The sequence below is a fragment of the Ranitomeya variabilis genome, chromosome 5 (genome assembly GCF_051348905.1).
Source record: "Ranitomeya variabilis isolate aRanVar5 chromosome 5, aRanVar5.hap1, whole genome shotgun sequence".
NCBI classification, from domain to species: domain Eukaryota; kingdom Metazoa; phylum Chordata; class Amphibia; order Anura; family Dendrobatidae; genus Ranitomeya; species Ranitomeya variabilis.
Genome location: NC_135236.1, coordinates 547,632,545 through 547,658,356, shown reverse-complemented (window position 1 = coordinate 547,658,356; position 25,812 = coordinate 547,632,545). Strand labels below are relative to the sequence as shown.

Below are 25,812 nucleotides of genomic sequence, written 5' to 3'. Positions count from 1 at the left end.
ACTTTTCTATGCTTTCTTCCAAAAGTCCTATTTTTTATTTTTCCATTTACATAGCCATATTAGGGCTTGTCTTTTTTGAGGAACGAATTGTATTGATGCCAGTAATTTTGCCATACTATGTACTCGGAAATGGGGAAAAAAATCCAAGAGGAATGAAATGATGAAAAAAAAATGCACTGCATTCTGGGTTTTGCTTTTATGGCATTCTTTGTGTGGTAAAAGTGACCTAGAAATTTGATTGTCTAGGTCAGTGTAATTATGGGATTAAAAAAATAAGTAAAGGAAATATCATTATGAATAAAACAATAAGTACGCTTTATTAGCAAAACACCATTGTTTGGCCAAGGGAGGTAACCGCTATAGAATTATAATGGCTGCCATCCTGTTACTCTAACACAGGGGTGTACAACTCCAGTCTTCCATGCCACCAACAATGCATGTTTCCATGATTTGCTTAGTATTGTACAGGTGATAATTTAATCATCTGCACAGGTGATGAGTCCAACACCTTGTTCAATACTAAGGAAATCCTGAAAGCATCCACTGTTGGTGGCCCTTGAGGACTGGAATTGTGCACCCCTGCTCTAACAGAAACCTGTCCTAGAATGTGTAGGACGTACATTGATCTGAGTTTCTCTACCTTGACCTGGAAATGCCTACATTACGCATAGTCGCTCAAAAAGGAAGGGTACTCTGAAGTTTGAGTGGTGTCTTTTGGTATCTCCAATAGAATTAGGGGAACACACCTTCCTACACATAAAGTGGAACTTCCTAGTGCCCATGATCATCCGCACCTGTCCTATCAACATTCAATGAAAGTTTTTTGGCAGTGTAACATGTCAGAGGCCATATTTTTTTCAAATTAAAATGTTATTTATATGCAACTGAAATATATGGACAAAATACAGTATACTAAATAATAAAAGTTTGGACACACCTTCTCATTTAAAGATTTTTCTGTATTTTCATGACTATGAAAATTGTACATTCACACTGAAGGCATCAAAACTATGAATTAACACACGTGGAATTATATACTTAACAAAAAAGTGTGAAACAACTGAAAGTATGTCTTATATTCTAGGTTCTTCAAAGTAGCCAGCCTTTGCTTTGATGATTGCTTTGCACACTCTTGGCTTTCTCTTGATGAGCTTCAAGAGGTAGTCTCCGAGAATGATCTTCCAACAATCTTGAAGGAGTTCCCAGAGAGGCTTAGCACTTGTTGGCCCTTTTGCCTTCGCTCTGCGGTCCAGCTCACCCCAAACCATCTCAATTGGGTTCAGGTCTGGTGACTGTGGAGGCCAGGTCATCTGGCATAGCACCCTATCACTCTTCTTCTTGGTCAAATAGCCCTTACACAGCCTGGAGGTGTTTTTGGGGTCATTGTCCTGTTGAAAAATAAATGATTGTCCAACTAAACGCAAACCGGATGGAATAGCATGCCACTGCAAGATGCTGTGGTAGCCATGCTGGTTCAGTGTGCCTTCAATTTTGAATAAATCCCCAACAGTGTCACCAGCAAAGCACCCCCACACCATCACACCTCCTCCTCCATGCTTCACGGTGGGAACCAGGCATACAGAGTCCATCCGTTCACCTTTTCTGCGTCGCACAAAGACACGGTGGTTGGAACCAAAGATATCAAATTTGGACTCATCAGACCAAAGCACAGATTTCCACTGCTCTAATGTCCATTCTTTGTGTTCTTTAGCCCAAACAAGTATCTTCTGCTTGTTGCTTGTCTTTAGCAGTGGTTTCCTAGCAGCTATTTTACCATGATGGCCTGCTGCACAAAGTCTCCTCTTAACAGTTGTTGTAGAGATATGTCTGCTGCTAGAAATCTGTGTGGCATTGACCTGGTCTCTAATCTGAGCTGCTGTTAACCTGCAATTTCTGAGGCTGGTGACTCGGATAAATTTATCCTCAGAAGCAGAGGTGACTCTTGGTCTTCCTTTCCTGGGGCAGTCCTCATGTGAGCCAGTTTCTTTGTAGCGCTTGATAGTTTTTGCTACTGCATTTGGGGACACTTTCAAAGTTTTCTCAATTTTTTGGACTGACTGACCTTCATTTCTTAAAGTAATAATGGCCTCTCGTTTTTCTTTACTTAGCTGCTCTTTTCTTGCCATAATACAAATTCTAACAGTCTATTCAGTAGGACTATCAGCTGTGTATCTACCTGACTTCTGCACAACACAACTGATGGTCCCATCACCATTTATTTGGCAAGAAATTCCACTTATTAAACCTGACAAGACACACACCTGTGAAGTGAAAACCATTTCTGGTGACTACCTCTGAAGCTCATCAAGAGAATGCCGAGTATGCAAAGCAGTCATCAAAGCAAAAGGTGGCTACTTTGAATAACCTAGAATATAAGACATAATTTCATTTGTTTCACACTTTTTTGTTAAGTATATAATTCCACATGTCTTAATTCATAGTTTTGTTGCCTTCAGTGTGAATGTACAATTTTCATAGTCATGAAAATACAGAAAAATCTTTAAATGAGAAGGTGTGTCCAAACTTTTGGTCTGTACTGTATATAACTAAGGCAATCGGTAGTCAGGTTTGACAACAGTGCGTTCAACAAAGCACCATTTAATTTTGTAAGCTAAACGAGCACATTGAGGAAGAGAAGAAAAGGAACGTATTGAAGGAAAATTAACTTTTAGCAAATGACCACGGGAAACGAACCGAAAATTAGAAAATATATAACACATCTGAGGTGCGGTGGCCATATTAATTATATAGTGATTACCTCCCTAGACAAAACAATTTTGATTGATTAATTAAATGTACGGTATATAGTTATAATGTAACTATGTAACTATGTAACTATGAATTTATAATTGCCTATCTATTTTTTTTTCTATTCCCAAAAAAACTTTCAGTTGATGAAAAATAAATTCTGAATTTTGAAAAGAAAAATAGCTTAATGTCTCATTTTCCCAAACCCTTAGCATTTCTAATTTTCTGCTTATTCAGCTAGGGAATGTTTTAATTGGTACTAATTTGGGGTACATACTTTTTTTTAGCTCTTCATTGCATATTTTTAGGGAGGTGAGGTGACCAAAAAATGCAGTTCTGGCAAATTATTTTTTTCCTTTTATGAAGTTTTCTATTTTGGGTAATCAATATTATTTTTTAATAGTTTGGAATGAAAGGAATATTGTGGCTATTACTAGCGCTGCTGAACAAAATTCCAATTAAGATGAGATGAATGAAATATGGTGGTTTAATCTACGGGTTTCCAAGTATTCAATTCCTTCTTCATCAGGAATTTACCACTTGTACAGATACATGAGGTAAGTTCCTGATGAAGAAGTAAGGCTAGGTTCACATTTGCGGTTGAGTCCGCAGCGTTTTGTATGCAACCGCCAACACATGGCAAAATGCATCCAAAAGCATGATAACGCTGCATTTTTTATCCGCATCATCTTACGCATTGACAGATAAAAAAATGCAACGTTTGCATGCGTTTTTTCAAGCGTTCGCATTGTTTATGCGCATGCGTTTTTGTTATGAAAAAATTCTCAAGGAGAATTTCCTTGACACAAGCCACGCTCAATGGGCGTGACTCATGGGATTTCTGTATTTAGACCCTTGTGCAAACGCAAGCGAACGCATGTGTTCACATAGGCTGTAATGCGTTGTTTTGACGCACTCCTTCTGCAAGCATCCACATGCGTATGGCTGTGGAAATTTGACACAAAATTGTCACCATTGTTTTTTTTCTTTCTCAATAAGTTTGATGTGTCACATGACCCTCTTCCTACTGGAAAAAATAAAGTTGGATCCAAAATGGCCGACTTCAAAATGGCCACCATGGTCACCACCCATCTTGAAAAGTTTCCCCCTCCCATATACTAATGTGCCACAAACAGGAAGTTAATATCACCAACCATTCCCATTTTATTTAGGTGTATCAATATAAATGGCCCACCCTGTATTTTCAGACAGATAACAGCCTAAAAATATTAGTGTTACTCAATTCCCTAATTTCTCATATGTACATCATATGCCAGCTCCCTGACTTTGATGCATGCTCACAAGCTGAGCCCACATATTTTCTGGCACACGACGGCAGATTTAATCATCCATAATGTGCATTTAACAGCAGCAGGTGGGTCGGAGCTCCTCTCTTGGCGGTAAACCTGTTAAATCCAGCTGTCAATCTCTGTCAGTGGCAAATAACAGATGCTGGCAGGGAGCTTGTCATTCCACGCTCCCATTGGTGCGCCCTTGACGCGATCACGGGGCACCGATGGGTTGTCATGACAGTCGGGGTCTACTGAAGATGTTCATAGGTGATTGTGATTTTAGCTATACATAACAGTGCTGATGCACTTTTATGTATAACACAAGCGATCGCATGATCGCAGCTCCAAGTCCCCTATAGGTACTATTGAATACAATAAAAGGGAAAATAGGTTTTTAAATATGATGAAAAATGTAAACCCCACAAAATTTCAACTGGCCCTCCTTTTGACCCATTAAAAATAAAGCTATAAAAGTACTCCGATTTGGTATGGTTCTAGTCTATAGTATAAATAAAGGGTTTTTTTATATTATTTTTGTACCTTTTCATTCTTCTTCTCAATAAATGCCTTGAACTATAGCTTTTTTTTTAATCTTTCTGTCAACATTATCGTTTATTTTTGACACTATTTTGGCTTATGTATCATTTATTGAAAACCTTTTGTAATTTAAATTTAGGGTGACATGACAAAACAGCAATCCTTCTTAAAGGGGTTTATTGGGACTTGGAAAAAAAAATCTGTTTTAGCATTTACAGGCATGTAGTTGCTACCAGGCAACTACCTTACCTGTTGTATCCGTCACTGGTCATTGACCCCCTCTGCCAGAAATTCAGTTCCTGCCTGTCAAAAAAGCAGCAGTTTTGCTTCCTGTTGACAGGGTGAAACCTCTTGTGTCATGCTCATTGACAGCCATCTTCCCCCAATTAGGCAGCAGTGAGTCAGCTGTCAATCAGCATGGCAAGAGTAGTCCAGCACTGTCAACAGGAAAAGTAACTGCTGCTCTGTTGACATGACGTTAGCAGAAATCTGTGACCCCTGTGTGCTGGCAGCGAATGGCACAGGGCACAAGAGGAGGGTAGATAGCAACTACCTGTCTGTAAGTGCTTAGGCACATTTATTTTGTTTTTTTACGTCCCAGATATCTCCTTTAAATTTTTTTTTTTGCTGTTCATATTAATCTTAAAATAGCAGGTTAAGTTTATTCTACAGGCTGTTAAGCTTTAAAGCCATATTACATTTACATTATTTTTCTATTATGGGTAAATATTAAAAAAAAAAAAAGAAAAAAAAATTAAAGGAGGATTATTTTTTACAGTTTTTATTAACCTATTAAAACATGGCCTATTTCAAACATTAGGACAAAGTCCCATTTTTCAAATCTGACTTTACATCGTAAAAACTTTATAGATTGCTTTTACCAATTCAAGTGCTTCTGAGAATGCTTTTTCATGACACATTGTGCCTTATATTAGTGGTACATATGATTAATATGTTTTTATTATTTTTATCATTATACATTTATATAGCGCCATTTATTTCATGGCGCGCTTTACATGTGAAAAGGGGCAAATATAGACAATCACAATAAACATGAACATAAACACACACAATTACAGAAGGAGAGAGGGCCCTGCCCCCAAGGGCTCACAGTCTACAGGGGATGGGTGAGGATAGAGCTGGTCGTGCGGTGGTTCAGCAGAACAAGGATCACTGCAGATTGTAGGCTTGTCGGAAGAGGTAGGTCTTCAGGTTCTTTTTGAAGGTTTCCATGGTAGGCGAGAGTCTGATGTGTTGGGGTAGAGAGTTCCAGAGTATGGGGGAAGCACGGGAGAAGTCTTGTATGCGGTTGTGAGAAGAGAGATAAGAAAGGAGTAGAGAAGAAAATCTTGTGAGGATCAGGGGTCTTGGTAAGTACCAGGAGACCATGTCGCAGATGTATGGAGGAGACAGGTTGTGGATGGCTTTGTATATCATAGTGAGGGTTTTGAACTGGAGCCTCTGGACAATAGGAAGCCAGTGAAGGGCTTGGCAGAGAGTAGAGGCTGGGGAATAAAGGGGAGACAGGTGGATTAGTCGGGCAGCAGAGTGTAGGATGGATTGGAGTGGTGCCAGAGTGCTGGAGGGGAGGCCAGTGAGTAGGAGGTTGCAATAGTCAAGTCGGGAAATGATGAGGGCGTGCACAAGCATTTTTGTGATTACATGGTCAAGGAATGCATGGATCCCAGAAATATTTTTGAGTTTGAGTCGGCAGGAGGAGGCAAGGGCTTGGATATGAGGCTTGAAAGAGAGGGCAGAGTCGAGGATCACTCCGAGGCACCAAGCATGCAGGACTGGGGAAAGTGAGCAGTCATTGACATTGGTGGATAGCTTTGGTGGAGGGGTTGAGTGAGAAGGGGGAAAGATGTTTTGATTTTATTTACCAAAAAATGGAAAATGGAATAAAAACTTAATACAAATGAATTGATTAAAAAATATGTGTCAAAAAAACACAATGACATTGAAGTCATTCTATAGCTTATTTGCATTTAGCTCGGAATAATATGAAACAAAAAAATTACTGATGATAAAATTTAATCCAGAAAACGTGCCACTCTTAGAGTACGTGCATATGGCATCTTTTTCTGGTGGATTACACTGTAAATGCGGCCCTGCCTTGACTGACACTGTTACTACATTGAGGCTCAGCCGTCAGTCAGGTTATATAAATATAACTTTCTCCTCACTGCATTCAGCCACGCGCAGGCGTCGGGCAGCATAATTACGCTGTTAACCTGCAGAATAGCCACATATCTGCAGGTTAACAGCATTATTCCCGGTGACAGGTTCCCTTTAAAGAAGGAAAAACATGCCATATACACATGCGCTTATGAATTCCCTTGTGGTTTTTGGAGAGCTACTTGGCAAAAAAACTTAGTGTAAATACAAGATTGCTCAAAGTCAGCATCTTCTCTTACAGCTGGGTGAAGAGGTATACTGTAGGTGTAATACCAGAAAGCAACATCTTGGACACTAGTAGGACAATTTCTAAAAGGAAGCAACCATTTATTTTACCCCATACCACACTTTTATTTTTTATGATTATAGTGTTATTAAAATTAATTGTGCTTTTCTTACCACTTTTCATAGATGATTTGCCTGAAAATTAGTCCAATTGAGAAAGCCAAAATCAGAGCAGCTTTTGAGGTAATGTGGTAAACTCTAATTTTCTCTAAAATAAATTCTTAATTCATACTTTTACTAACATGGTTCATGTAGCAGTAAGAGTGACAATCCTGTCAGGCCATTTTTCTTTTTCCTACCCCTAGTTTACAGACAAATGCTTTGCTAAACAGACTGGGGTCTAAGGGGTAACATTTCTCCTTGGCTTATTCGCCTTACCTTGACAAGCCAGAGATGGTATGTCACTCTCCACAATGAGAAACGTTACCCCTTAGACCCCAGTCCAGAGCCTCTCACCTAGCCAAATCAGTTCTCATGCTTCGCACTGACGAGGGCCAACAGCCCAAACACTGTGTCTGCGAATTGAGATGATTTGGCATTTTATCCTAAGTCATATTGCATGACTCGTTAAAGGGTTGATTGTGACTTGTAGGATCGCTACTTCCAACAGGTGGCACTATAGAGTTTAAGTTCTCTTTTTCTCAGAAGAGGCAATTTGCATATTGCTAAACAGACATAAGCCATTTGACTCTGAACAGTTAGGCCATGTGCACACGTTCAGTATTTTTCGCGTTTTTTTCGCGTTTTTTCGCTATAAAAACGTGATAAAAACGCGAAAAAAAACGCTAACATATGCCTCCCATTATTTTCAGTGTATTCCGCATTTTTTGTGCAAATGTAGCATTTTTTTCCGCGAAAAAATCGCATCGCGGAAAAAAAAGCAACATGTTCATTAAAATGCGGAATTGCAGGGGATTCCGCACACCTAGGAGTGCATTGATCTGCTTACTTCCCGCACGGGGCTGTGCACACCATGCGGGAAGTAAGCAGATTGTGTGCGGTTGGTACCCAGGGTGGAGGAGAGGAGACTCTCCTCCACGGACTGGGCACCATATAATTGGTCAAAAAATAAGAATTAAAATAAAAAATAGTCCTTTACTCACCCTCGATGTCTTCCCGCCTCTCCGCTGCATGCTGCCGCTTCGGTTTCTGTAGCTGGTGTGCGGAGAAGGACCTTGCGATGATGTCACTGTCCTGTGATTGGTCGAGACCGGTCATGTGACCGCTCACGTGACCGCAACGTCATGGAAGGTCCTGCGCGCACACACTATCTATACGGAACGGACGCCGGTGAGGAGATCAGCTGTCTGCGGGTGAGTATAAGCATTTTTTTTAATTTTTTTATTATTTTTAAACATTCTATCTTTTACTTTAGATGCTGCATAGGCTGCATCTATAGTAAAAAGTTGGTCACACTTGTCAAACGCTATGTTTGACAAGTGTGACCAACCTGTCAGTCAGTTTTCCAAGCGATGCTACAGAACGCTTGGAAAACTTTAGCATTCTGCAAGCTAATTACGCTTGCAGAATGCTAAAAAAAGCGAAAAAAACGAAAAAAAAAACGCCAAAAAAATGCGGATTTCTTGCAGAAAATTTCCGGTTTTCTTCAGGAAATTTCTGCAAGAAATCCGGACGTGTGCACATACCCTCACTCCAAAGAAATACAGATAAGGAGTTTAGATTGTGAGCTTCACTGCAGACGGTGACTGATGGTAATTAGAGATAATAGAATAGATTTGATGCAAATAAAATTTGTTAAATTCTGATTTTGAAAAATTTTCAATATGATTCATGTATAACACAAATAAAATGCTGCTGACATTTTATACATGGCAGAAGATGGCATCAGTGACAAACGGCTCACATGACTGCCTCATAATTCTTTGCAGGCTCAGTATCATACTGGTTTGCCAAGGGCCCAACAGTAACCAAGTCCAGTGCCCCACTTTTCAGCTACATGCAAATGTGACATTATCCTCAATCACAAATGTATATGACAATGAACTGGAACTAATAAGAATCTGCTTTAGGCCGGGGTCACACTTGCGAGTGTGATGCAAGAAACTCACTCCAGTCTCTCTCATCAATACCCGGCACTGCCACCGGCACTCGGGACTGGAGTGTTCGGCTGCATAGAAATACATGCAGCCACACACTCCAGTCCCCAGTGCCGCCGGGTAATGATGCGAGTTTCTCGCATCACACTCACAAGTGTGACCCCGGCCTTAGTCTGTACATAGTGTTCTGTCCCCACTCAAGGCTATTGAAGGTGTGTAGTATGGTGGTGGTGTGAGAAGTCCTATCTTTGTATCCTTGCCGTGTAGCAGACAGGACCAAGAGTCGCTCCTAGGCAGATGGATTCAAATGTGGATGCAGAGAGATGAATCAGCGGTGGTTTATTTGAACCATAACCAAAGATATGAGGTGGTATGATGCAGATGGTACAAGCAGCCGTCCTTGTGGTTGTCTTGTGGGTGTTCACCCCTGGAGCCACTACTGAATGTGTGTGTGTGTGTGTGGTCAAAAGACTTTTGTTTTCTGCAGCCCAAAAGATATGCGTACTTCTCACACCATGGCTGAAAAAAAAAAGGATGCCAGGAAGTGAGCTAATACATAAGGCTACAGGACATTCCCACGTTCTAGAAAAATGTAAAAGGAAGAGCGAGGGACTGACACAAAGCCTCTGGTCAGTAGATGGCAACAGACAAGCATGGAAAGCAAGCTAATAATATAATGGTAAATTGCAAGGTATGAAAAAACATAAAGGGAACAGCACATATAGTGATTAAAGTGTGTATTGGCAAGTACCGCTCATATGAGAGTGTGGTGGTCCACTCTTGCACAGGGGCTCACCGGAGGATTCTCCTATTCTCCTGGGGACAAATCCAAGCCGGCTTGCATTCACATCACATGGTATAGACCAGCCAGTTAGTACGGTCTGTCAGAGCCCATATAAAAGTGCAGGTAGAGAAAGCAGCAGGCATTTTAGGATGATTTTATGATAGTAAGAATTCATCAGAAATCACAGCTCTGCCACAGAAATATGCATTAAAATCTATAAAACAGAGAAAATAATTAAAAATGTAGCCATATAACTCTGCATGTCTCTTTTTGAACAAGTTTTACAAGTCTAATTTGACAACTGTACACGTCATATCTATACCGTAGCATCCTACCACATTTCACTTTCTGTTCGTATACCTGTAGAAGTTGAAAAAAAAAAAAAAGTATATATATATATATATACAAACCATAGCTATGGATGTGAGTGCAAGAAATGCACCACCATCATCACTGGTACCAGCTGAGTGGTTGGTATCACTACCAAATGCAGGTCACAAATGGCCTCACAGAAGCGTATTAATGGTGAGGAAGCAGAGGAAAAGCGTTTCTATGGTGGGGTTACTTGGACATTACTAAGCTTGAAAGGGGCTGGATACAGTCATGGGAGACTTCAGAGTGTTAAACAATTATTTTCATGGCAGGTGGAGGCTTCGCAGTTTTGATCAGCACAATGCCTTCTCCTTCTGGACTAAAAGGAAACTAGCACAGGCCCCTTTTCTTATTACATGGATTGCATGTAAATCTAAAGGAAGCAGTCGCTGTAGTTTGGTGTATTTACTGAGTTATGAGCACATACATTTGCCTGGTTGAGGTCACTGGTCACCTGTACATGATACTTCCATTCTAGCTAAGTCTGAACTATGTAACAGGGGAAGTAACGCACCTCACAGTCGGACATAGTAAATGCTAGATACAGGATTCAGCCAATGTAAGTGATCTGTTTCTGCAAAACTAAGTCTAAGAAAGAAGATGGAAAGTGCAAAGCAGCTCTGGAGTCTGTAACTGGTTACAACCCATTACCTGGTGACCACCGGATGACCAGTTGGAGGAATACATTGACCTAAATTATTAACTCACAGCTGAGTTTTCCATGTGGCTGAAGGCCACAGGTTGCTAGTTAAAAACCCTGCAGTATAGGGTTTGGGGGTGTCAGGTTCAGTGTCAGTCATGTGTTTGGAGGAGTACAGAGCATAAGGCACTGCAGCGCTCCACCTGTGTGAGGCAACCAAACAGCCAAGGCAGCTGAGAAACCTGGCACCCACGAAGTACACAGCAGTGCAGTCATCCATGGTAATTTTCAGAGGTGGACTGGCATGTTTAGTGACTGTAAACTGGAGGATATGGTTCCCGGCTGTGATCCGTAGGATATTGTGTAATGTGTATTGCTGTGAGTAGGACATTAACACGGTGGTGCAGTTGCCCACGGCAACAGGTCAGAAGTGGACTGGTGTGTTTAGTGACTGTAATCTAGAGGATATGTGCCTAGCTGCGAACCGTAGGTGGACTTTTTTGTTCCCGGCTGCGATCCTGAGGTGGACTGTCCTGTTTCCGGGCAGTGATCCAGAGGATATTATGAGCTGTGTTTTATTGAGTTGAACATTAAAGAGACATTTTGCTTTGAACTTTTCTGGGTCACTGCCTCATCACTGCACAGTGTGCTACTGCGGCACTACATATGGTGGAAAGTATACGGAGCAATGTGAACTGATGCATACCCCAAAGCATGCTGCATGTTGTGAGCAAGTCTGCTGGAGAAATGGAGGAGTTTTTGAAATAGGTGGTCCGCATTCAGCAGGAGGTACGGGACCAGCAGCAGCAAGAGGCACTGCAGTTCCAGCGCCAGCAGCTAGAGGTACTGCTGCAGTAGCAGGAGCTACGGTTACAGCTGTGTAAAGAGGAGACCCCTAAGGTAAGGGGCAATCAAAGGGTTTACCAGTGGTCCTTTGCAGAGACTCGTCCTGCCAGGTGACAGGCGTATGACTTATTTCAGTTGGTAGAGGAATGGCTCCAGCCTGAGACTTTGACCCTGGCCCATATGGTAGAGAGGTTGGTGATCAACCGGCTGGTGAGGGCTCTGCCTACCGCTCTGCAGCATTGGGTGGTGCAAGGGGACCTGGGCACTCTGGACCAGCTGATCAGTTAGATTGAGTGGTGTACAGCCACTCAGGACTTTGTACAGGAGCATGACAGAAGTTCCGTTTCCCCTAAAGCGGCTCCAAGGTATTTTCGGGCCACAGCATTAAGTGTTGGCGTTGCTGAGGTCCCGGTCATATGGCTGTCAACTGCCCCGTGATATCTGAACCCATGGACTGCAGGTATACCCGTGGTGTGTCTTTGCCTAGCCAGTCTGTTCAGCTGACAGTGATGCCCGGCTGTGCCAGTTACCTGTGAATGGGTACCAAACAGAAGCTCTCCTGGACACGGGAAGCAGAGTGACTTTGGTCCATGGGTCCCTTGTTGCCAGGGTCAACCCAAAGGATGGAAAGTGACGGTGATGGGTATCCATGGGGAAATCTGTAGAGGTTAATTTTTCTACATCATTTGGGGACATTAAACATGTGGTGTGAGTGATGAAGACCATTCCATATGGGTCTGTGTTGGGAAGAGACTTGCCCCTGTTCTGTTTCCTGTGGGAGACAAGGGTCAACCCTCTCAAGGTAAATGTTGCTCCAGGTGTAGAACCCGAAGGTCCCAAGTCAGGGATACCTGCTACAGGTGACATCAACCTAGGGATAGAGTGTAACCCCAATAGGTTCCCCCTGGAGTTTGTGGTAGCAGAGGCCGTGGAGACCCCACTGGTAAGTGTATGGAGGAAATGCTTCCAAATGCCCAAAAGCAGGTACTGAGGTAAAGGGATGATCTGCGGGGTTAGTGAACCCCAAATAAACAATGTTGAGACCACGCAAAACTGGCCCAAATTTACTGTTAGTCAGGAAAGTGGGCATGTCTTCTGCAATGGAGAACAGGGAGGTGAGTGGCCACTTAAAGTATGGAGGAGAAACACAAAGGGGAGGGATGCATGTGTCAACCGATGGTTCCAGTCCCTTCTTTGGTTTCTCAGTACAGTGTCGGACGGGAGTGTCACAGGGTCATGCGGATGCCTGTCACGTGCCCATGTGTGGTGACAAGTGTTCAACCCACAGGCTTGAACAGAGGGAGGGGGTATGTGAGGCAGTGACTGGTTTTACATATTAGGGTCGCTGTATGTTCCCCCCAGGATATGCACGGAGGCGTGTTGAGGCCATGAGAGTGCATTGCAGTCACAAGTGTTGCTGTGATTGCAATGCAGAATAAAATTGAGTGTAGGTCTTGGACATGCTGATTGGTCAAGGCAGATTTAGGGAAAACCTGCTCTGGGCTTTTGTGTTTTGAAACAGACTGCAGAAGGTAGTAATGCAGTCCATTTCATTCCTGGCTGGGTTTTCTATGTGGCTGAAGGCCACAGGTTGCTAGCTAAATACCCTGCAGTATAGGGTTTGAGAGTGTCAGGTTCAGTGTAAGTCTGGTGTTTGGAGCAATACAGAGCAGAAGGCTCTGCAGCACCCCACCTGTGTGAAGCAACACTGACCACCTGAGCCAAACAGCTAAGGCAGCTGAGAAGCCTGGCACCCACAGCGTAAACAGCGGTGCAGTCCCCCATGGTAACTTTTCATTGGTGGACTGGCATGTTTAGTGACTGTAAACTGGAGGATATTGTTACTGGCTGCGATCTGGAGGATATTGTGTACTGTATAATGCTGTGAGTAGAACATTAACACGATGGTGCAGTCATCCACGGCAAAAAGTTAGAAGTGTACTGGTGTGCTTTGTGACTGTAATACATAGTCCACATCTGGTTTGCACATATCCTATCTTGTTCCCGGCTGCGATCTGGAGGTGGACTGTCCTGTTTCCCAGCTGTGATCTGGAGGATATGGTGTGCTGTGTTTTTTTGAGTTGAACATTAAATAGATGTTTTGCTTTGAACTTTGCTGGGTCACTGCACAGTGTGCTACCGTGGCACTACAGTATGAAAACTAAAACACACACACATAATAAGCGTATAAATCACATGTTCATTGATTCATAATTATATGCACTCTTAAAATATTTGTATTTATTACAGCGTGATGACCCATGGGCAGCTGCATCATTTACTGCAGATCCGCATGACCTTATTGAAGCCGTGTGTTGCAGTGCGGTAAATATTATACATCTATACATTTTTCTTTCAATTTTTGCTAAATACTAAATATGAGCAAAACATATTTTGAGTCATAACCTAGTTTTGAGTAATAGATTGCCAGGATATGGTCCATGTTACTAATAGCACTGTTGAATTCCATATAGTTATTACTGAATATGCATTTCATATGTCTGGGGACAGAACTATAACCATGGGACCTGGGGCTTCAGGTAGGATGAGAGAGATTTGTGCAGTGAGAAAGCTGCACTCCTCTCACTCTCTGCCCCACACTGATCAGTACAAGAGAGGAAGTTGAACTGTGCCAGCACTGGTCTAGATTAGCTGTAGGATTTTTCATGATGTTCCATGTTATCAGTCACATTTCTGCAAGGAAGCTGAAAGAGAGGGGAATACAAATGGAGAACAATAATACATTAGGTAATGAACTAACTACTACTCATAAATATCACTGATGTATGTGACTTCAGAGATGTATGGGGGTGATCATGCAGTACTGAGAGTGCTTATGTATTCAGTAGAGCTGGCTGTGTGTTTGGTTGTGTGTGTATATGCAGCAGAAGTGTGTGTATGTGCAGCCGAGGTGTGTGTGTGTATGTGCAGTAGATGTATGTATGTGCAGCAGATGTGTGTATCTGTGCAGCATGTGTGTGTATGTGCAGTATATGTGGGTGCATGTGCAGAAGATGTGTGTATGTGCAGCAAGTGTGTGTGTGTGTAAATGCAGCAGATGTATATGTGAAGCAGAAGTGTGTGTATATGCAGAATTGTGCATATTGCAGCAGATTGTGTGTATGTGCAGCAGATGTGTGTATGTGCAGCAGATGTGTGTATGTGCAGTGTTGTGAATTCCGTTCTCGGACTCCCTCCTGTGGTCATGAATGGTACTTTGGTGAGTTCTGTTCCTGGACTCCCTCTGGTGGCTTTGAGTGGAACTGCTGGTCCTTGAGGTTGGCTTTTTCAGCTGCCCTCGTTTATTACTATGCTGGCTTCCCTATTTAACTCCACTCAGATCGTTACTTCATGCCAGCTGTCAATGTCTCAGTATTGGTTCAGATCTCTCTTGGACTTCTCTGATGACCTGTCTACTCCAGCAGAAGCTAAGTCCCTGCGAGTTCATTTGTTGTTATTGCTGCCTGAATATATTTCTTAGTACTGCTAAATTCTAGTCCAGCTTGCCATCATCATATTTCCTTGCTAGCTGGAAGCTCTGGGGGTGCAGAGTTGCACCTCCACACCGTGAGTCGGTTTTTGTTTTTAGTGCTGACCGCATAGTTCTCTTTTCTATCCTCTGACTATTTAGTGAAGTCTGGCCTCCTTTGCTAAAACCTGTTTCATTCCTGTGTTTGTGACTTTCCTCTTAACTCACAGTCAATATATGTGGGGGCTGCCTTTTCCTTTGGGGAAATTTCTCTGAGGCAAGGTAAGGCTTCTATTTCTATCTTTAGGGGTAGTTAGCTCTTAGGCTGTGAAGAGGCATCTAGGGAGAGTTAGGTACGCTCCACGGCTATTTCTAGTGTGTGTGATAGGAGTAGGGTTTGCGGTCATCAGAGTTCCCACTTCCCCAGAGCTTGTCCTTAGTTCTAGTTTAACCATCAGGTCATTCCGGGTGCTCCTAACCACCAGGTCCATAACAGTGCAGTATATGTGGGTGCATATGCAGATGTGTGTGTATGTGCAGCAGATGTGTGTGTGTGTATATGCAGCAGATGTGTGTAAATGCAGCAGATGTATATGTGAAGCAGAAGTGTGTGTATACAGTAGCAGCAGAAATGTGCATATTGCAGCAGATTGTGTGTATGTGCAGCAGATGTGTGTATGTGCAGCAAATGTGTGTTTATTGTGATGCCGCGATCACTAGCGGGTTGGGGAATACTCGCTTGACAACAGGATAAACGTAGACAGGCCGGTTTTTCACATAAACAGACTATTTTGGTTTATTCATTAATGTCCATGGAACACAACAGGCAGCAACACACGACATTAGGTTGCAGTCTCTAAACATGCTGGACCTTACAACCTCCAGTTACCATGGGTGACCTGCACAGTTCATTAACTGACCCTCGTCAGTGCATACAATCCCCCAACTCTGGGTTACCTTCCTGGAGCTCCTGCTCCACACGCTAACCTCCTGTCAGTGCTCTCTCCTGGGGAAGCTGCTGAATTGGGCTCACCGTCCCTGTGACCAGTGCACTCCTGACAGTCCAGATCCTCAGACGGATGATAGTTCCCCCAAACTCAGTGCCATCGCTGACTCTGCAAACATTGCCTCTGTGTGTGCTGTTCAGGGCGTCCATCCCCACCTGGGACCGTCCAACACACAGGCCTCCAGGTCCAAGACCTTTTCATGTGCTTGTCAGGACGTCCGGCCCCACCTGGGACTATCCAACACATAGACCTTCCAAGACATTACACACGGACCAATCAGGTCCACACATTCTCCCTCATGTGACCACACCATAAATGGGAGGTGCGTGTGGTTAGTCAGACCTGCCCAGCTCTCTGACTAACCCTGTAAGCCTCCCTTTAAAGCTACACCAATACTTGTGGGACTACAGGTCCCAGAACAACATTATTTCAGGCTTACAGCGCAGAGTATCTCCTGTGCAACACATTTTGGCCATTTACAATAATTCCAGATGTTGTCTCATCACATTTATGCCTGCGACTGCCATGCATTCCCATGGCCTCAACATACCTCCGTGCACATTCTGAGGAGAACATGCATTGCCCCTAGCTGTAACAGAGGTCACTGCATCTCAGTATATGCAGCAGATGTGTGTGTATGTGCAGCAGAAGTGTGTGTATGTGCAGCAGATTTGTGCATATGTGCAACAGATGTGTGTATGTGCAGCAGAAGTGTGTGTATGTGCAGCAGAAGTGTGTGTATGTGCAGCAGAAGTGTGTGTATGTGCAGCAGAAGTCTGTATACAGTATGTGCAGCAGATGTGTGTGTATGTGCAGCAGTGGTAAATATGTAACCTACATGTGTGAGTATATAAAGGCAGCACAGTTATGTGTGATTTTATCTTTGTATAGTCAGCAGAGTTAGGTGGGTGCAAGGAAGTTGAAAGAGAGAGGATACTTTTGGAGAATATTACATTAGGTATTGAGCTACTCAGAAATAACACTGATATAGGATGCCTTCAGAGATATGTTTGTGTGTGCATGCAGCATTGCTGTCTGAGTATGTATATGTGTGCAGCAGTGCTGTATATGTGAAGCAGTGCTATGTGTGTATATACAGTGGGGCAAAAAAGTATTTAGTCACTCAGCAATAGTGCAAGTTCCACCACTTAAAAAGATGAGAGGCGTCTGTAATTTACATCATAGGTAGACCTCAAATATGGGAAACAAACTGAGAAAAAAAAATCCAGAAAATCACATTGTCTGTTTTTTTATCATTTTATTTGCATATTATGGTGGAAAATAAGTATTTGGTCAGAAACAAAATTTCATCTCAATACTTTGTAATATATCCTTTGTTGGCAATGACAGAGGTCAAACGTTTCCTGTAAGTCTTCACAAGGTTGCCACACACTGTTGTTGGTATGTTGGCCCATTCCTCCATGCAGATCTCCTCTAGAGCAGTGATGTTTTTGGCTTTTCACTTGGCAACATGAACTTCAATTCCCTCCAAAGGTTTTCTATAGGGTTGAGATCTGGAGACTGGCTAGGCCACTCCAGGACCTTGAAATGCTTCTTACGAAGCCACTCCTTCGTTGCGCTGGCGGTGTGCTTTGGATCATTGTCATGTTGAAAGACCCAGCCACGTTTCATCTTCAATGCCCTTGCTGATGGAAGGAGGTTTGCACTCAAAATCTCACGATACATGGCCCCATTCATTCTTTCATGTACCCGGATCAGTCGTCCTGGCCCCTTTGCAGAGAAACAGCCCCAAAGCATGATGTTTCCACCACCATGCTTTACAGTAGGTATGGTGTTTGATGGATGCAACTCAGTATTCTTTTTCCTCCAAACACGACAAGTTGTGTTTCTACCAAACAGTTCCAGTTTGGTTTCATCAGACCATAGGACATTCTCCCAAAACTCCTCAGGATCATCCAAATGCTCTCTAGCAAACTTCAGACGGGCCCGGACATGTACTGGCTTAAGCAGTGGGACACGTCTGGCACTGCAGGATCTGAGTCCATGGTGGCGTAGTGTGTTACTTATGGTAGGCCTTGTTACATTGGTCCCAGCTCTCTGCAGTTCATTCACTAGGTCCCCCCGCGTAGTTCTGGGATTTTTGCTCACCGTTCTTGTGATCATTCTGACGGGGTGGGATTTTGCGTGAAGCCCCAGATCGAGGGAGATTATCAGTGGTCTTGTATGTCTTCCATTTTCTAATTATTGCTCCCACTGTTGATTTCTTCACTCCAAGCTGGTTGGCTATTGCAGATTCAGTCTTCCCAGCCTGGTGCAGGGCTACAATTTTGTTTCTGGTGTCCTTTGACAGCTCTTTGGTCTTCACCATAGTGGAGTTTGGAGTCAGACTGTTTGAGGGTGTGCACAGGTGTCTTTTTATACTGATAACAAGTTTAAACAGGTGCCATTACTACAGGTAATGAGGGGAGGAAAGAGGAGACTCTTAAAGAAGAAGTTACAGGTCTGTGAGAGCCAGAAATCTTGATTGTTTGTTTCTGACCAAATACTTATTTTCCACCATAATATGCAAATAAAATGTTAAAAAAACAGACAATGTGATTTTCTGGATTTTTGTTTCTCAGTTTGTCTCCCATAGTTGAGGTCTACCTATGATGTAAATTACAGACGCCTCTCATCTTTTTAAGTGGTGGAACTTGCACTATTGCTGACTGACTAAATACTTTTTTGCCCCACTGTATAAAGCAAAGCTGTAAGTTCGTATCTCTGTAGATGTGGTAAGTGTGCAGCATTGCTGTGTGTGCTTTGTTGCATATAGCAGAGCTATGTGAGTTTGTATTTCCAATGGGCAATAGAGCTATTAGTGTGCATCGACAGGAGTGAAGTGCGCTGGGTGTTGCAGAGTTTTGCATGCATAATGTGAATGAGGTAGATCTGTCTGTATAATGCTGCATAGAAACACTAACAGCCACAGGAGCTTGATGTTAAAATGAATATTTCAGCAGGTTTTCCTATGTAATCTGAGGACAGCAGGAGGAAGCAGCTGAGACACTGAATTCAGGGATGTGTCACTTATTAGTCTGTGTGCTGTTGTTTACTTACAATGAATGCTTTATCAGTAGGAGATTATCACTGCCCTGACCATACTATACATGAGCCCTGGTCTGATACACCCCCTACTCTGATAAGCAGCTCACTGTCAATAGACTATGTACACACAGAGCCTAGTGATGGCGGGGTTAGCTTTCTCAGATCTGCTTCATGCTACATCTAAGAACTGTGTCACAACTGCTGCACCCAGTAAACTAAGTGATACATGGTTGGAATAAGCATCTCTTTTCCTACATTATGCTGCTCTCGGATGAGGTAGCAAAAACCTGCTGACAGATTTTCTTTAACCTCTGTATTCTAGCTTAGAGTGCTTATTTAAATCACCAATTAGTTTCAGTTAGTAGAAAATATCTAATTGTATAACATTGGATCCTGGAAGGCATAGCATAGAAATGTGTTTTCTATAGTCAGAAAATTGCAATATATGTCCCACCATTCTGCTCTTCACTAATCAGCAACAGAACATGGGGGAATCAAAAGTTTGCTATGGGGTCATAGCTTTTCTAGCTATGCCCCTGACATCACCAATAATTTACTACATGGTTAAGCTACCAGGCTCATGACCATAATGAGCTTTTCCTGAAAAGATTGCATACATACAAGTATTAGCGTATTGTGCGTTGCATACATATAGTGTATATCTAATATATAATTGCCTAGAATACTACTTCCTGCAATTTGTGCCAACTTCCGTGGCTTTGTCCGGAGCTAATGTCCGGAGCTAATGTCCGGAGCTAATGTCCGGAGATAAGTGACGTCACCAGTGTCCTACACCCAGGCAGAGCACAGGGGCCCCAGGCAGCATATGGGGCCCCAGGCAGAGCACAGTGGCCCCAGGCAGAGCACAGTGGCCCCAGGCAGCGTATGGGGCCCCAGGCAGAGCACAGTGGCCCCAGGCAGAGCACAGGGGCCCCAGGCAGAGCACAGGGGCCCCAGGCAGCATATGGGGCCCCAGGCAGAGCACAGGGGCCCCAGGCAGAGCACAGGGGCCCCAGGCAGCATATGGGGCCCCAGGCAGAGCACAGTGGCCCCAGGCAGAGCACAGGGGCCCCAGGAAGAGCACAGGGGCCCCAGGCAGAGCACAGGGGCCCCAGGCAGCATATGGGGCCCCAGGCAGAGCACAGGGGCCCCAGGCAGCATATGGGGCCCCAGGCAGAGCACAGTGGCCCCAGGCAGCATATGGGGCCCCAGGCAGAGCACAGTGGCCCCAGGCAGAGCACAGGGGCCCCAGGCAGCATATGGGGCCCCAGGCAGAGCACAGTGGTCCCAGGCAGAGCACAGGGGCCCCAGGCAGCTTATGGGGCCCCAGGCAGAGCACAGTGTCCCCAGGCAGAACATGGGGCCCCAGGCAGAGCACAGTGGCCCCAGGCAGAGCACAGTGGCCCCAGGCAGAGCACAGTGGCCCCAGGCAGAACATGGGGCCCCAGGCAGAGCACAGGGGCCCCAGGCAGAGCACAGGGGCCCCAGGCAGAGCACAGGGGCCCCAGGCAGCGTATGGGGCCCCAGGCAGAGCACAGGGGCCCCAGGCAGCATATGGGGCCCCAGGCAGAGCACAGGGGCCCCAGGCAGAGCACAGGGGCCCCAGGCAGAGCACAGGGGCCCCAGGCAGCATATGGGGCCCCAGGCAGAGCACAGGGGCCCCAGGCAGAGCACAGGGGCCCCAGGCAGCATATGGGGCCCCAGGCAGAGCACAGTGGCCCCAGGCAGAGCACAGTGGCCCCAGGCAGAGCACAGGGGCCCCAGGCAGAACATGGGGCCCCAGGCAGAGCACAGGGGCCTCAGGCAGCATATGGAGCCCCAGGCAGAGCACAGGGGCCCCAGGCAGCATATGGGGCCCCAGGCAGAGCACAGTGGCCCCAGGCAGCATATGGGGCCCCAGGCAGAGCACAGTGGCCCCAGGCAGAGCACAGGGGCCCCAGGCAGCATATGGGGCCCCAGGCAGAGCACAGTGGTCCCAGGCAGAGCACAGGGGCCCCAGGCAGCTTATGGGGCCCCAGGCAGAGCACAGTGGCCCCAGGCAGAACATGGGGCCCCAGGCAGAGCACAGTGGCCCCAGGCAGAGCACAGGGGCCCCAGGCAGAACATGGGGCCCCAGGCAGAGCACAGGGGCCCCAGGCAGAGCACAGGGGCCCCAGGCAGCATATGGGGCCCCAGGCAGAGCACAGGGGCCCCAGGCAGCATATGGGGCCCCAGGCAGAGCACAGGGGCCCCAGGCAGCATATGGGGCCCCAGGCAGAGCACAGTGGCCCCAGGCAGAGCACACACCAAATCGGAGGCCGAGGGGCCCCGCCAACCAAATCAGAGGCCGAGGAGCCCCGCCCACCAAATCGAAGGCCGAGGGGCCCCGCCCACCAAATCGGAGGCCGAGGGGCCCCGCCCACCAAATCGGAGGCCGAGGGGCCCCGCCCACCAAATCGGAGGCCGAGGGGCCCCGCCCACCAAATCGGAGGCCGAGGGGCCCCGCCCACCAAATTATTCTTACATTTGAATAAATAAAGTATATATGGATTCTAGACTCCCGATTCTTTAGAATCGGGCTGCCATCTAGTATTAGATAAAATTGAATGGCTTTAGTTTATTGATGAAATCATTTTGTTCTAGTTTATCATCATTTCTATACTTTTTTCATTACGAAATGATGTAAACCCAAGATGAAGAAATGTCAATTACCCTTGTTTAGTAAATAGTTAATAATAGGAATGCATTTAGACTTATATATGATAAAATTGCAGGATCACACCTAAGAACAAGAGACCTAAAAACAACCATCCACATGTCATATACATGTCAACTGTCAGTCCACAACAATCGGCCCTTATGCTAACATTTCCCCCAACATTCATGTTACTTCCATGGTAAAAAGAGGGACGAGCAAATGTCCAGTAAGGGAAACGTGAATATGTAAGCTAAAATAATAATATTATGCTGTCTTATGTTTCATTTTCAGGCTAAATTTATTAATGCGGAAGGTTTGGATTTTGTTTCATTATTGAACGTCGTACTTTTTGGCTTGGTAATTACACTTTTATATTACATATTTATGCTTAAAGGAGTTAACTGGTTTTATAGAAAAATAGTCCGCAGGCTGGATCTGATTTCTACTAACAAAACATACAATACTTATTTGCTGCTGCAGCACTTTCTGCCACTAGCCGCCAGTCTTGGTTAACAGAGTTGAAACAGTGATGGCCTGGGCTTAGCGGACTCGTACCGTCTACCTGAGTGTGCCTGCTGAGAACGGTCACTAGTGCTGTACACAGGGTATCACTATTGCAGCCTTGTCAACAAAGTCTAGCGGGGGGCAGCAAGGATGATGGCAAATGAAACATTTCCAAAAGGAACTGGGTTTGTATTCCAGTTATTAGCTTTAAAAGGAATCCATCAATAAGATCAGCCTTCCTAAGCCGTCTAAATGGGCATGTGAGTCAAAATTATTTCTTGATATCTGCAATCCAGTGTCTTATCCCAGAGAAATCCACATTTTTCTTATCTATGGGCCGGAAATAGATCTGCATGAGAATCTCCCTTCCGAGCTTATTTTAAACAAAAGGGGCTGTTACCACTGCTGATCTACTTGTCGCACACTCTGGGGCGTGGGGTTCAGCTCAGAGGGGAGTGGGGGGCAAACCTCCAACTGGATCTCTAACCAGGTAAACCTGATTACAACTACGGTGGCGCATATTATTCGTGAGTCTACGTCAGTGTTTCCCAAACTTCAGGCCTCAGAGCCCCCAACAGATCTTGTTTTCAGGTCCTTCTTAGTATTGCATAGGCCTATGGCAATTTTTGATCCTGTGATAAAAATTCCATCACCTGTGTGAAAACATGATTTGTTGGGTGCCGTGAGAACTAGAGTTTGGTAAACATTGGTATAGGGGAACCTCAGCAGATGACCCTGCTGCAACTGACAAAAAATCTCCACACAAAGACCGACAATGATATTAGCGCCAAATGGTAACCATATAGTTGGAGATAACAGTCCTGCAGAACATGTAAGAGATTACAGCACAGTTATAGATAATGACTTACCACTGACGTTCTTTCTGATGGAGTCGTTCACTTTTCCATGTTTTCCATCTGGCCCAGACAGACAAGATAACTTCTCCAGCCACAACTCGTCTGCAGAGAATACAACAAAGACATATTTAACTTCTCACATTTCTTGCACCGTCCCCATCTATTCCCACTCTGTACAAATGCCTCATCCTACTAATACTCCAATACTGAGCCGCTGCTGCAGCAGTATGTGTCGCTATTTCTGCACCTGCTGTGTAGGACAATACTGACTCATCTTATTGCTCCACATAGTAATGCCACCACTGTGCTCCTTACAGAGTAAAATGTCTCCTTTGTGCCCTCACAGTAGCCTCCACTCTTTTTAATGGTCTCCACATTAGCCCTCACACTTTATAATAGCCCCCACACTTTATGAAAGCCCCTACAGTAGCCCCTAAGCTGTAAAATGACCCTCACATTAGCTGTCATGCTATATAAAGGCCCACAAAGTAGTCCCCATGGTTTATGATAGCCCCCACAGTTGTTATCACATTGTATAGTGGCACACAGTTTAAGACAGCCCCCCACAGTAGCTGCAACACTGTATAAAGGCGCTAAGAATATATTATGGCCCTCACAGTGGCTTCCACACTGTGTAAAGGCCACAACATTGCATGTAGGCCAAAAATTTAATTTGGCACTCCAGAGTTAAATGCAAAAAACTTAGATAGTGATATATTAACATTAGGTAAAACTACTGTGTAGAAATGTTGACATTTGGGCCAGCTCTAGGCCTCCATCAGAAATAATCTTCAGATCTTGGAGATGACACAGGTCAGGTGTATCCGTGCAGTGGAGTCTTTGAATAATGAAATTAGGCTCTGAGGTTCATGCACAAAAGTGCTGGGGATGAAGAGCTCACATTAGCTCCCACACTGTATGAGGGCATCATCCAAACTTTATGATGCCCTCACAGTCCCACCACACGATTTAAATAAAAAGCATCATAAACTCACCTAACTCAGGATCCTGACAAGTACTCCTTTAACGCATGGGCAGATCACCACGCTGTCATTGCAGGCACAGGAAATTGGCGTCCCCACACAGTGCAATGAAGTCACCGTGCCCGAACTCTGAAGTTCTGTGCTTACACAGATGCATCAACTGCTGTTCTGTAAATTGCAGTCTTAAAGCTACCTGCAGTCTATAGAAAAGAGAGCGATAATGCAGAGGGACCGCATCTCCGTGCAGTACAACAGAGCTTAACTTAACAGTGGGGAGCCCATGGGGACTGCACCCTCTGCCCCTATCCCTGGTTGCTACTCTACTGATAATACTAGTAATATCCCCTTTAGTTTAAAATAGGTTTTGGAGGCAGATTGTGTGCCCATAGAGCTTAACAGCTCATTTACTTATTTAAAAAAAATATCAAGTCATCATGTTATTCAGCATCCTATAACGCACATGCCCATATAAAAGGCTTAGAAGGGTACATCCTACTGACAGATTCCACTTAAAATCATCAATAGATCAATTATTGCCACACAAATAGACCCAAAGTGCAGTCTGACCCCTGTGCACATTAGTAGAAAATTTCAAATGGTGATTAAATAAGAACAATAAAGTAGATTTATTTGCGAAATGTATCATAGTAATCTGTATTATATCACCAATACAGCCATGTGTGTACATTACAACATCATGCTGATGGCTTCCCTTTAAACATTAATTTTCATGAGGACTTACAGCATCATCCTTGGTGCACAGTGGAAACACAGCCAAAAATATACTAAAATAACTATTGTTAGATGATATTAATAATAAAAGATTGTCTTTGTAGTAACACTACTGCTTATTTATTTTCTACTACTTCAACTGTGGAATGGCAGACCTGATGTCAAGATATCTTTTTGCTAAACAAACAATTCATGTTTTAACAGACATAATTAATCATTTTCACCTTTTCCTTATATTACAGAATGGCTATGTCGGATCACTTGTAAATTCGGTTGCGGGACTTGTTAGCTCATTACTTCATGTATCCTGTAACCTTGTTGATTCAGGCAATGGATTAGCGATTCAGGTTACTGGCCTTCTAGATACAGATGGTGGTAATCTTGGTAGTGTTCTTGATATTATTATATAATTAGTTGATTCTTCAGTACCACTAATAATTAATTAAAATCATGACTCCATAAGTCTGGCAATGATTTGCTTTAATCTTTAAATTAATAAATATTTAAATCTTTAAAAGAATAAAATGGACAAGTTGAACTGCACACGGTTTGGAGTTTTATTGAAATTTAATTGAAAACTTAATTTTAGATGTTAAAGAAAGCCTAGCTAATATTTTACAAAAAAGAGAAACAGACATTGCAGAAGATCTTGGATAAGACCTCACAGTAAGATCAGGCCAAATCTGTTAAACTCTTCTGTGCGCATGACAGTCATAAATATTAAAGGGCACCTTACAGGAGGATCAAACCTCCTCTATATGGACATGTCATATGAAGTTGAATAAAATTATACCTT

At 44.0% G+C, this 25,812-nt stretch overlaps 1 protein-coding gene across 1 annotated transcript in view; it reads left to right on the top strand.

Moving 5' to 3' along the window:
- Positions 1-25,553, top strand: part of LOC143773828 (uncharacterized) — a 39,007-nt gene extending 13,454 nt beyond the window's left edge. Inside the window, exons 6-9 of the mRNA XM_077261166.1 lie at positions 7,167-7,223; positions 13,990-14,064; positions 22,232-22,297; positions 25,259-25,553. Of these exons, the coding sequence (XP_077117281.1) occupies positions 7,167-7,223; positions 13,990-14,064; positions 22,232-22,297; positions 25,259-25,426 (366 nt within the window). The 3' untranslated portion in view covers positions 25,427-25,553. The remainder of the gene's footprint in view (positions 1-7,166; positions 7,224-13,989; positions 14,065-22,231; positions 22,298-25,258) is intronic.
- Positions 25,554-25,812: the final 259 nt, after the last annotated feature.